The following is a 12,509-nucleotide window of genomic DNA, read 5'->3' as shown; positions in this document are numbered from 1 at the left end:
AACTTCTTTTGATATGTTGGATATTAGGGGTGGTGTATTGACCATGTCTACATTTTTATCTAACTCTTGCATTTTAGTCTACTATGCTGCAGTTCGAAGCTCTTGCTCAGTATCAGGCAGATGTACCAAGTTTTAAAGACTTGGACATGGATGTCTCTTTCAAGCTCCCTGGGAGATCCCAAAGTACGACTATTCGTCTTAATCTTAATAATGCTTTGTTGGCCCGATCAGAACAGGTAAGAAACCAAAGATACGGTAGGGTCAGTAGTGACTGAAGCTGTACTGGTGTTGGGTAAAAGAAAAACATAACTGGACTGTCATAACTTAATCTTTTACCTTGCAGACAAGTCAACTTGGAGACTTTATAGTCAGTGCAAAAGGGAAGGGTCAAGGCACTTTGAGGGTAAGGAAAAAATAATTACTCAATATTAAAATTTGAAATAGCAAGAAGGAAAGCCATGGAGTCATGGAAATCTCAGGATTAGTAGACTTGTTAATGACATGCGAATGATAAACACATGGAAACAACATCTCTATAAGGGAGTGTATATCTGCGCATGACGCAATACTAAATAAATCTGGATGTTTGGTAATTTGGTTTCCATTTTCTTTTTTACCATTTGCATATTATTAACATGTCTATCCATCCTGCGATTTCTATAATTCCAAGACTTCTCCTTCTTGGTGCTGCAATTTCAATGTTAATAAGTGTATTATGCCGATGTTACAAGAAGTTATACTTTTTACATAACCCATTGTCCTGTACCATAGAGAGGTCACACAGTCAGGGCCCCAATTTACCTACTCTCTTCTATTACTTTACATTGGAATCTAAGGCTTAATCTTCGCTATATGTCCACCTTGTCATATGCATACACTCAGGACGTATGTGCCCAACAGTGTGCATAGTCAGGATGGATGCCATGGCATCAGTACACCATTGTGAACCACCATGGAGAAATATATATCCCATGGCTCTCATTTCAGATTATTGGCCCTTTGTATACGAAAGCCTAGTCTGATTCGCTTTCCAGTTGTCACGGGAAGCTTAGGTAACTCTAGGCTGAACCCCGGGGCCCCTGCGGTGTCCCTCAGACTAGAGGAAACCCTGACTTTCCCTTAACCCAGGGTTTACACTGAAGGTATGCCTGCCTGGGCCTCCACCCTGTCCTTGTCTCCTGTCCAGCCCTAAGCTGAACCCACCACCCTCCACCCAGTGAAGAGACCAAACACCAGACCCCACAAATAAGTATGGACAAGGGTAAGGGAAACGCACCACACTGCGTACAACACAAGAGAAAACAATAAGGTGCAAGGGCAACCAAATAATACCACGCAGGGAGGAAATAATGGCAACAACGGAATATACTACACCAGATATTGTATGCTCCTAAGACGCCCCCTTTAGACCGGTAACGCTAGCACAAGGCAAGAGCTATAGTCTGCGACGCCCATAGTCACTCAGGACAATTTAAAGGCAGGGGGCATGGCTAAGCCCTCACCGAGACTAACAACATGGTTAACCCAATCAAAGCCGGATCAGAAAACCAACCGGCGCCGCTGAGAATAAAGTGGTAGGATGGGGTATTACTGCTGTCTGCCGGACAACCTGGTGCGAACCGTGTCCGACATGACACCAGTATAGTTAGACAGCTATGTTGTTCACCATTGACTATGAGGTAGAGTGACAGTACACAACGTAAAAGAAAGATTATCATTTTGGTTTTGTGACAGATGGGAGATGGACTTTAAATTAAGGGCCTCCATACACATGGGATAGTTGACAGTCAAGACCCTATTTGGCCATTAGCTTTCTCTTGACATCTTTCAAAGGGAGAGTGGGGAAAGCCACTGCCAGACAACTGTAGCAGCGGCTCATCTTCCGAGTACCAAATATGTCAGGCATTAAAATTCAAGCTTCCTGACCCTTATCTCCCCCATCATCATCTGTCAGTGGAGAGCCTGGAGACCATCCATATATTGATCCTGCCAATATTGGTGAGTTCACCCAACCATAGTCTACTGTGTTTAGAGGTCTTATCACTGATTCCCGACAGGTCTTTTAGATAACCTACAGGAAATAATCAATAAGATACTCTACACAACATCATGATTAATATTGCAATTATTTTTATTTTTTTTTATATTCTTGTGATTATGATTAATTTTTATAAAATTCCATGTGACCTCTAGGTATTATCAGTCTATCATGCTCTTGAGACAGAGAAAGAGAAGAAATGCCACAATTTTGATCTATCGGTTACAATTAAGGAAGAACCTAATGGTAAGATTACTGGTATCATATGATTGTTATTATTCTCCTCTTGAAGAGGTCCTGTCAGTTGCTCAAAAAATTGAGTTAAATATCTTAAAAAAAAAAGCCCTGATCTCCTTTCTTACTGACCTTCGTTTCCAAAAAAATGCAATTCTGGAGCGTCTATTTTTTTTTCTCCTTACAGTGTTTGTTATGTGGGTTTATTGTTTTAGATTTTTATATGATGACTGTTACAGATGGTGACAGCGCTACTAAATACTGTATGTTTATTTTTTTTAAAAATTACCCTTAAGTTTAATGGGTTAAAAAAAGAAAAGGGATTTCAATTTTTGTATTTTTGAATTATTATTTTATATTTTTTAAATCTTTAGCAAGCCCCTGTTTGTCATCAGGGCTGCCACTAGGAATTTCGGGGCCCCATACTGGCAAAATTTATGGGGCCCCCCTTGAGACTCCACCCAGGCTCCACCCCAGTTCCGTCTCCACCCTAGCTCCTCCTCCACTATGCGAACCTTCCAAAATCCCACCGCCCTTTCTTGGAAAAACGGCTGAGCTGCAGGTGGAGACAGTCAACATGCTGGTACTGTGCAGCACAGTCTGTGCTGGCTAAAAGGATAGGACAACAGCTGAGCTGCAGATGGAGACAGTCAACATGCTGGTACTGTGCAGCACAGTCTGTGCTGGCTAAAAGGACAGGACAACAGCTGAGCTGCAGATGGAGACAGTCAACATGCTGGTACTGTGCAGCAGCATCTGTGCTGGCTAAAAGGATAGGACAATGGCTGAGCTGCAGGTGGAGACAGTCAGCATGCTGGTACTGTGCAGCACAGTCTGTGCTGACTAAAAGGATAGGACAACAGCTGAGCTGCAGGTGGAGACAGTCAGCATGCAGGCACTGTGCAGCACACTCTGTGCAGGCTAAAAGGATAGGACAACAGCTGAGCTGCAGGTGGAGACAGTCAGCATGTTGCCACTGTGCAGCACAGTCTGTGCTGGCTAAATGGATAGGACAACAGCTGAGCTGCAGGTGGAGAAAGTCTGGCCAGCCTGGCCTGTACAGAGAGGGCTCTGCAGCTGCTACCTGAAAAACACAGGTCTGCTACATGCCTGTCCCATTATGGAGAGGGCTCTGCAGCTGCTACCTGACAAACACAACTCTGCTACATGCCTGGCCTGGCCTATACAGAGAGGGCTCTGCAGCTGCTACCTGACAAACACAGTTCTGCTACATGCCTGTCCCATTATGGACAGAGCTCTGCAGCTGCTACCTGACACACACAGTTCTGCTACATGTCTGGCAGGCATGTAGCAGAGCTGTGTGTGTCAGGTAGCAACAGCAGAGCCCTCGCCTGTGTCTGCACCAGGCATGTAGGACTCAGTCAACATGCGGCATACCTATGGACGCTGGAGATTTGTCCCCCACAGCCCCACTCCTGCCCCATCCATTATGAACCTGGGCCCACACACACCACCGGAGACGTCAGAGAGAGAGAGACAGACTGAGACACAGACAGACTATTTACCCTGCCGTTGCCTCATGGATCTGCCTGCCGTTGGTCTGCGCCTCGCCGTCCACCATCTTCTGCAAGTCCAACTGCTCCCACGGCCTCCCAGTCCCACGTGGTGGTACACTGCAGCTCCTCTGCTCTGGGAATGAGGAAGTGAAGCAGACGCAGAGCAGTGTGTGACTTCAGGTGAGGGCGGCGCTGTGGCTGGCCTGGACCATTGTGAAGGGGGGAGATTGCGGCGCTGGCTGGACTATGGTGTGGGGGGGCCCGCCCTGGGGGCCCCAGGGGGCCCAGCAGGCGCTGGGTTTTGATTATAAATAATGCTGGAGAACCCTGAACAAAATTTAGGGGGGCCCTAGCGCGGACCAGGCTGCCAGCGTGCTCGGGCCCCCCTAATCACCGGGCCCCATACACATGTAAGGGCTGTCATGCCCTGATGGCGGCCCTGTTTGTCATTATAACCCGTCGATGCCCCCCGAACATGTCGCTGGGGCTGATTGGATCTTGTGTGTGTGATTTTAGCTAGCTGCTATCTACTGCATGTGGAGAGAACTTAGCTCTTGAATGCCCTCTACACTTCGGGACCCTTGCCAAGGATGTTGTTAGAATCTATTTCGTTTTGACCATCCGCCATCTTGTTGTGGTCTCCTGGCCGCTGGTCTTTTTCCCCTGGTGCTGGGTTTGTCTGAGGTCAGGTGTTTGTATCACCCTTTATTACTCAGCACCCGCCTCCCAGTCCTTGCTGGACAACAGTGTTAATGCACTAGAGTTCTGGCTAGGAGATTTGATGGCGTTCTGTGTTTGATGTCGTGCAGTTCTGGGATCTCTAGTTCGGCCTGCTTTGTTTTTTGGTTTTCCTTTTGTTTCTGCAGCTTCCTCTATTTTCCTACTAGGAGGTTACCTGTTTTTCGCTCCCAGTCCCTAGTTTGTTTCAGGGATCCCTTCTCCCTACCTACATGTCTTTGTTTGAGTTTAGTCTAGGAAACGTCGGTGGGTCTATTCACAAGGAATAGGTTGCCCACTCCATCGTAGGGCTTCAGCCTAGTCCTAGTGCAGGGTCAGCTTCTCCCCCTTCTGTCCTAGTCCTGAGTTGCAGATCCGTAACAGATGTTTATTAATGTACTAATGTGGGAGGGGTTAAATCAACTTTTTCAATTAAATATATATATTTATCTAGTTACATCTTCAATATCAGCGTAAAAAAATCTTTAAATCTTTACATTGACCAATAGGCCCTAAAATTGCTTATCACTGTCTGCTCTTTCCAGGAGCAAAATGGAAATTGGCTGCAATAGACGCTGTATTTCTAGTAACTAAACTGACCGCTGTTATGTATGATCAATAGTAAGTGAAATCATGTGAAATGTAATTTATGCTTCAATTTTCTACCCAGTTAAGAGACCCGAAGGGGCCAAGTCGACAGTTTCTATGGAAATTTGTACCAAGTAAGTAACATAATGTCACGGGGCAGTAGGGGGAAAACAGGAAATGTGGAACCTGGGCCCCTGAACTGCCTCTCAGGCTAAGGGGGGTGCCCTGACTTTCCTTAACTTGGGGGTACACTTAATGGTAGTGAGGCCCAAGTCCCCGACCTGTCCCTGTCTCCTGTTTAGCCCTGAGCTAAAGCCCCAACCCCCTCCCCAGGAGGTGAGACAGGGAAAACATGTACTACACCAAATAACAACCAAGGATAGATACGACAGACACCTAGGGGTAAAATAAACTAAAAAACAAGACTTAGCTTCTCTCTGCTGCTAATGCTCCGAGCAGCAGAGTAAGGCACAAGAACAAGTGGATAGCTGGAGCTCCACTGCAACACAGTCTGCTCCTGAGTCCAGCTTGATTGGTCTCCAAATGAATAATATCACCAACAGTGAGTGCAGCACCTGATGACCCTTTATAGGAAGTGGGAGTAGTGACCACCTGCTGACTAACTAAACATGTAGTATCACCAGTGGCCACCGGGGGGGAAAACCCAGCAGCCGACCAACTACAGTTGCAGTAACACCAGCGGCCACTGGGGGGGCAAAAACCCATATTAACCCCCGAGGACCAGAAAGGAAAAAGATTTATATACAAGAGTCCAGACTCTGACACAGATCCTAAAATGGATCGTGACACATAATTTGTTAATATTGTTAATTTGAACATGGCAAAAATACAGAAACAAGAAGACTAATTCTGGTCTATTAACTCATTAATCCACAATAATAACCAAAGATGCAGCTTAGGATCTTTTCCTTTTGGCAGATGGTTCAGTGATGGTGACGTATATGAGTATTTGGCGCCTGGGCTTTTTTTTACAATTCTTCAAAAAAGTGGAGACCAAATGTTATCAGCTGCCCTCATTCATTTTTGCGATGCACTTTTTTGCGTTGCGAATGACTTTCAAATAAATAAGTGCAACTTGAAATATTGACAACTTATTGAGAATTCAATTTGTTTAGAATTGATCTCCCGAATCCAATTTTTTGTGATTATTTTCCTAGGTTCATAAGGAGCTAGCTAAAAAAAAATCATACTCACACAATATTGTTTTCAAGGTTTTTTTTTTGCTGTCATCTAAAAAGAATATAACATTGCAATAATGCAAATCAAAAGAATGATCTACGGGGAAAAAAATAATTAGCATTCTGAAAAATATACTTTTAGTTGTATTGTTTCCTCAGTGAGAAAATGTTCAACTTGCTGGATTGGGGGAGAGGGTTTATATCTTTAGTAAGAGAGTACATTTTTACTTATATGTTGCTCTGATATCTATAGACTAAACATTGAATCTGTTCTTTACTTTGCAGGTTCCTTAAGAACCAAGATGCCACCATGACCATCCTAGAGATTTCCATGATGACTGGCTATGCGCCAGATACAAACGAGCTTAATAAGGTGAGCTCCAATCGAGGTTACAATGAAAATCAAAAGATTTCCTTTCTTGCCCCTTAAAAATGTGCTCCAATCTGATCTTAAGAGTAAATCCTGCAATAAAAAAGACATACAGTATGTGTCTCATTATAATAAAAAGTACCTAAGACAATTCAGGGAGCTCTAATAATGTTTATACCCTTACAACAATGCAAATGGAATCAGACAAACATACATAGTGGTAATTATGAAATATACCAAATAATAACTGAAAAATCCTTTCTTGTTGCTGCTACATAAAGCTTGCATAATGTATACAAACAATAGAAATTAAGTCTTGGAAACAATTAGGGACGCAGCTTGCTGAAAAATATGTAAAAAAAAAACCCTGTAATTATCAGCCAAAGGTTCTATATAATGGCCACTAGAGTTGAGCGAAACAGGTTGGCCAGATTCATAAGTCGCCGACTTATGGCAAAGTCGGGTTTTGCTGACCGAAACCCGACCACAGCGTGAAGTCGGCCGTGCGGTCGGCAAAACGAGCGCCAGTCAGATTTCCCAGAATGCTTGCACGTGACTTTTTTCAGCCACAGAGCAAGGACGTACACTGTGTTCAACGAGATGACACGTGCAGCGTCCAGAGAGAGAGAGAGAGTGTTTTCACACACTGTAAGAAAGCGGTCCGGCATGTAGGTGTGTTTACTGTCCTCCACTCCCTGCCGACTTTGCTTCCCCATTGACATGCATTGGGTTTCGTGTTTCAGTCGGACCTCCGTCTTTTCCCGATCGATAGTTGGCCGATTTCATTCGACTCGACTTTTGAGAAAGTTGGGTTTCATGAAACCCGACTCGACCCTAAAATAGGCAAAGTCGCTCATCTCTAATAGCCACCAATTATTGATATGTTTTACAAAATACAATGACTTTAATATCTCATCATAGAATTCCAAAAATATTACAATTCATTATTTAACAGCATTCATCTCGATCTCGAATCATGGTGACTTGATGGATGACCGCTTTGTGACAAGATATCTTGATAGCATCAAGCCGTTGGGTTTTGGTCTTCCCTTTTGTCTTTTTCCTTCCCTTCTTCATCTTTTTCTAGTGATTGCTCTTTTCGTATGATGCATCCAAAGTAGGCAAGTCGTAGATTGGTGATCCTTGCTTCGAAGGACATAGCTGACTTGATTTGTTCCAAAATTGATTTGTTTGTTCATCATTTGCCATCCATAGTATTGATATAATCATTCTCCAGCACCACATTTCGAAGGCAGCAATTCTTCTAATGTCTTGCTTCTTCATCGTCCAGGTTTCGCTTCCATATGTTACCATAGAAAATACCAAACTATGTAGGAGCGATGTCTTCATCGCCAGTGAAATGTTCCTAAATTTGAAGACATTATCCAGTAATTTCATTGTTGATTTGCCCATAATTATTCCAGTGTCATCTCTGACTAAATTATAATTTAGTCGGCACATATCTCAGCCATGTATAACCTACACAATTCTATCATACAAAGCACAAATACAAATATAGATCAGTATCCCAATAATGCCTAAAACTACCAGGAAGTCCAGGGCAATGAAAGCGTACATGACCCACCTTAGGTGTCTCCTGGTGGTTCAGTTTAGATTAATTACTGTATTTCCCTTCTGTCTATATATTATTTTCCATTTCCTGCTATAGCAGTACATAATTTTGATTTGATGTCTGCCTCATTGGACCAGTTTGTTAGCTGGCTACCACTTAGAACCTACTGTATTTTGCAGATTATAAGATGCACCTCAAATTTTGGGGAGGAAATTTTTTTTTAATGAAATGGTGGTGTGTCTTATAATCCGCTTTTATGGTAGCTTATGTGGGAATGGCGGTGGTGGAACAGGGTCCCAGGTGGCAGGGTTGCTGCTACAGGATGCTGGCGGTGGCGGAAGCATGAGATGCTGCAGGCCCCATGCCGGTAGAAGGTGCTGTTCAGCAGAGTAGAAGTGGGGCGATGCTGTGGGTCCCAGGCTGGTAGGAGGTGGTGTTCGGCAAAATGGACTCCAGAGGCGCGACGCAAGTGTGATTGTAAAAAAAAAGTTTTGTGGTATCACGACTACCGAAAAACAACAATTTTGGTGTTATGAATATTCTAATATGATATTTTTTAATTTGTAATTTTAATTTTTGTCCCCTTAGAGAACTTTAACCTGAGATCATCTGAATGCTTGGACTATACGCAGAAAAAAGCACAATATTCTTTGAAGCCCAGCCAAAGGCTTAGCTTCAATGGGGCACTGTAATGGCAGACATTAAGGTCTTCAGTAGACTCTCGGATACCATAAGCAACCCATCAGCCCTCCAAAATCATGTCACAGAGGGCTGATGGTTTTGTGGAACTGTGCCACCTTCCCCCAGTTCACACACTTTAAGTGCTGCTGAAAGAGATTGACAGTAGCATTAATATGGCTAACAGCTTAGCTCCACCTTTAAGAGACAGATCCTGACCTTCTATCTCTGCCATTATCTTCTGCATATGAGGTGGTTTCAGACCCTGAGGCTGCGTTCACACATTGCGTTTTTTTTTGCGTTTTCACGGCTTTTTTAACGCAAAAAACAGCATCCCATGCATTCCTATGGGATTCCGCAATGCTGTGCTAATGCTGCGCGGAATCGCATTGCGGAAAAATATGCAACATGCTCATTAATTTTGCGGAATCGCTGCGATCCCGCACCCATAGGAATGCATTGTTCTGCTTACTTTCCGCATGTGGCTGTGCCCACCATGCGAAAAGTAAGCAGAATATTTGCGGATGATACCCATGGTCCGGAGGAGAGGAGACTGTCCTCCAGGCTCTGTGTACCATATCCCTGTAAAAAATAGAAAAAAAAATAAAAAATCAGGTTATATTCACCTTCCGGCGTCCCGCACAGCCTTCCCGCCCTCAGCGATGCTCCTGTTCCCAGTAATGCCTTGCGACACCTTTGATGACGTCGTGGTCTCGCGATACTGTCGCGGTCTCGTGAGTATCGTGAGATCGCGACGTCATCAAAGGTCTCGCAAGGCATTACTGGGAACGGGACCATCGCTGAGGGCGGGAAGCCTGCGCGGGACGCCGGAAGGTGAATATAACCCAATTTTTTTTATTATTATTATTTTTAACATTATATCTTTTTACTATTGATGACGCATAGGCAGCCTCAATAGTAAAAAGTTGGTCACACTCGTCAAACAGTATGCTTGACAAGTGTGACCAACCTGTCAATCAGTTCTCCAAGCGATGCTACAGATTGCTTGGAAAACGCTAGCATTCTGCAAGCTAATTACGCTTGCAAATCACTAGTTTTTCCTCGGAATGGAATTCCGGAATTCCCGAGGAAGTTTTTGCGGGAATTCCACAATGTGTGCACTTAGCCTGAGCCTGCACCACACATCCACTCCCAATTTGCGCCATATATATTCATCGTAAGTAGGAGAGAGCTTAATATAATTATCTTAAATCAGGTTCTCTGGGCATGTAATGTTGATTATCTATCTTTGAGATCCTTAGGAACAGTTCTTACTATCAGATTAATGGGGGTCCCACCTCAGGCCACAAACCGATCACCTACTCCATTCAATGTGTAGTAGCTGATGTCAAGTACCAAATTAGAGCTGATCCAATTTAATGTGAGATTTATGATTTATCATAAGAATAGTTAATCAATAGCATGCCATATATCCCCTTTATATAACAATTTTACATTTGGAGCTTATATGATTATTATATCACATGCGTGGGTGAAACACTACCTCAGTCTATTGTTATTGTTATTTTTAGATGTTTTTATGTTAGGATTTTTAAAATGTAAATGTGGCTTCCATTTACAGCTTAAAAAAGGAGTGGACAGATACATCTCCAACTTTGAGATCAACAAAGGAGCGTTTGATAAAGGCACATTGATCTTGTACATTGATCGGGTAAGAAGTTGTTTTTTTTTTGCATAGACCAGTTGGGTTAGCCTTTTTTTATATTAAGGGATTTTCCAAAAACTGTTTTAAATGGTATGGGGAGGTAAGAGTGACCATGTGCATTCTATGTAACAGGGGGTAAAACATATGTTTTTGGATGTATTGTTGAAATCTATTATGAAAAAAACACTGATTCAGCAGCAACTTATAAGAGCATAGAAATGTCTTTAATGAAGTGTTATAAAAAATCTAGAGTAGTCAATTCTTTAAGGAGTTGTTCACTACTTGGACAACCTTTTCTCATTTCTCAAGTTTTCCCTGTTAAAATAAGAACATCTATACTCACCTCCCATTCTGGTGCCATTCTAGCGGTGTGGATACTCGCATTTCTGGGGCTAACGTGAGGTTGTTACATCACACGAGCTCTGCGTCCATTCAACCCTGGCGTCACTGTCCCTTCAGGCCAATTAAAAATCGAGAGGATGTCAGAGAGCGACAGCAGCCCTGACTTCCAGTTTAAGTTCAACATGTCCAAAGGCGGGGAGAGTGAAGGTGGTGCTGACAGGGCACAGGGCTCGTGTGACGTGACAACCTCACTTGAACCCCATGAACAGCATTAGCATAGGAGGTGAGTATAGGTGTTTTTATTTTAATGTTAGCCAAACACGAGGAATTGGAAGGGTTCGTCCTAGTAGTCGACCACCCCCGTAACCATATCTTAAGAATGTATGATTTTTGAGCTGCGTTTAATTTATTACTTTGTTTTAGGTTTCTCATGTGGAAGATGAGTGTCTAAAATTCTTGCTTCATCAATACTTTGAAGTAGGACTTATTCAGCCCGGATCGGTTACAGTTTACGACTATTACTCTCCAGGTAAAATACCACCTAACACCACAGTCTGCCATTTTTATTTAAATCTCCAAAGATTACAATCATCTTTTCTATTAGTCCGCACAGCCAATTGTAATGGCCACACAGTTTTATTGCATTTCTAAAAGAAGCAGGGGCATGACTGCAATGGCTTAGCCTTATGGGAAAGCCAGAAATGTGGCGTAAAAGCTTTGGACATTTTTTAAATTTTTGCACAGCGTGAAGTTGCTTCAAAATGTTTTGACTATTGGTGTTTTCACACCACGTTGGATCAGCCCAGCGGAAATGGGGAGGATCCAGTGCAAGGGGTGATCATGCTCCCATCAAGTTCATCAAACAAGCAGAAAAAAGGCACCAAATTCTTTAAGTGATATGCACCTCGCAATGAATTTGGTGCCACCTACTTTGTCAAGACTGGCATAGGGAAAGATGTCCTATGCCAGTTTTGATGAATTGGCCCCAAGTGATTTTTCAACATCAAAACCAATTCAATAAGATAATATCAGAGATGGTTCGAATTTACCCTGCTGTTTGCACAGATATTTCCAAAATGCCTTTACCCATTCTAGATCTCTCAGCTAAAAGAAGAACTAAAAATGAGCCACTTTGACTCCGGTGGACTAGATTCGATCATGTATTTCAGCCACAATCATCGTTGACCATGCTTGATCATGTATTACACGGTTGGCTATTCTTTTGAAAGGTCATATTATGTAGTGTTACATTATTTCTGTAATAAAGCATGGCCTTACCCAGCTTGGACCACTGGTAATCAGCAAATCAATGGGCTGTTTTATTTCATTTTTAGAGCCATTGATATTTTGAGAAAATCCCATTATGATCAGCAATCAGCCTATTTTTACAAATGATCTTGATTCATCAGAATTAGTATTATTATATATATATATATATATATATATTTTTTTTTTTACCCAACAGAAAACCGTTGTACTAAATTCTACCATTTGGAAGAAGGCAGCAAACTACTAGGCAAAATCTGCAAAGGAGACGTGTGCCGCTGTGCAGAAGGTAACAGGGAACCTAAAACAAGTAGACTTGTT

At 42.8% G+C, this 12,509-nt stretch overlaps 1 protein-coding gene across 1 annotated transcript in view; it reads left to right on the top strand.

Moving 5' to 3' along the window:
• Nucleotides 1-12,509, top strand: part of LOC141075420 (complement C3-like) — a 76,071-nt gene that overhangs the window by 54,561 nt on the left and 9,001 nt on the right. The window contains exons 30-37 of the mRNA XM_073562452.1: nt 78-236; nt 344-403; nt 2,194-2,284; nt 5,177-5,228; nt 6,579-6,666; nt 10,497-10,586; nt 11,346-11,451; nt 12,388-12,477. Of these exons, the coding sequence (XP_073418553.1) occupies nt 78-236; nt 344-403; nt 2,194-2,284; nt 5,177-5,228; nt 6,579-6,666; nt 10,497-10,586; nt 11,346-11,451; nt 12,388-12,477 (736 nt within the window). The remainder of the gene's footprint in view (nt 1-77; nt 237-343; nt 404-2,193; nt 2,285-5,176; nt 5,229-6,578; nt 6,667-10,496; nt 10,587-11,345; nt 11,452-12,387; nt 12,478-12,509) is intronic.

This window comes from Dendrobates tinctorius, unplaced genomic scaffold (genome assembly GCF_039654945.1).
Source record: "Dendrobates tinctorius isolate UK_male_01 unplaced genomic scaffold, ASM3965494v1 ptg000351l, whole genome shotgun sequence".
NCBI lineage: Eukaryota > Metazoa > Chordata > Amphibia > Anura > Dendrobatidae > Dendrobates > Dendrobates tinctorius.
The sequence above is the reverse complement of the archived record's forward strand: the minus strand, read 5'-3'. Positions and strand labels throughout refer to the sequence as shown.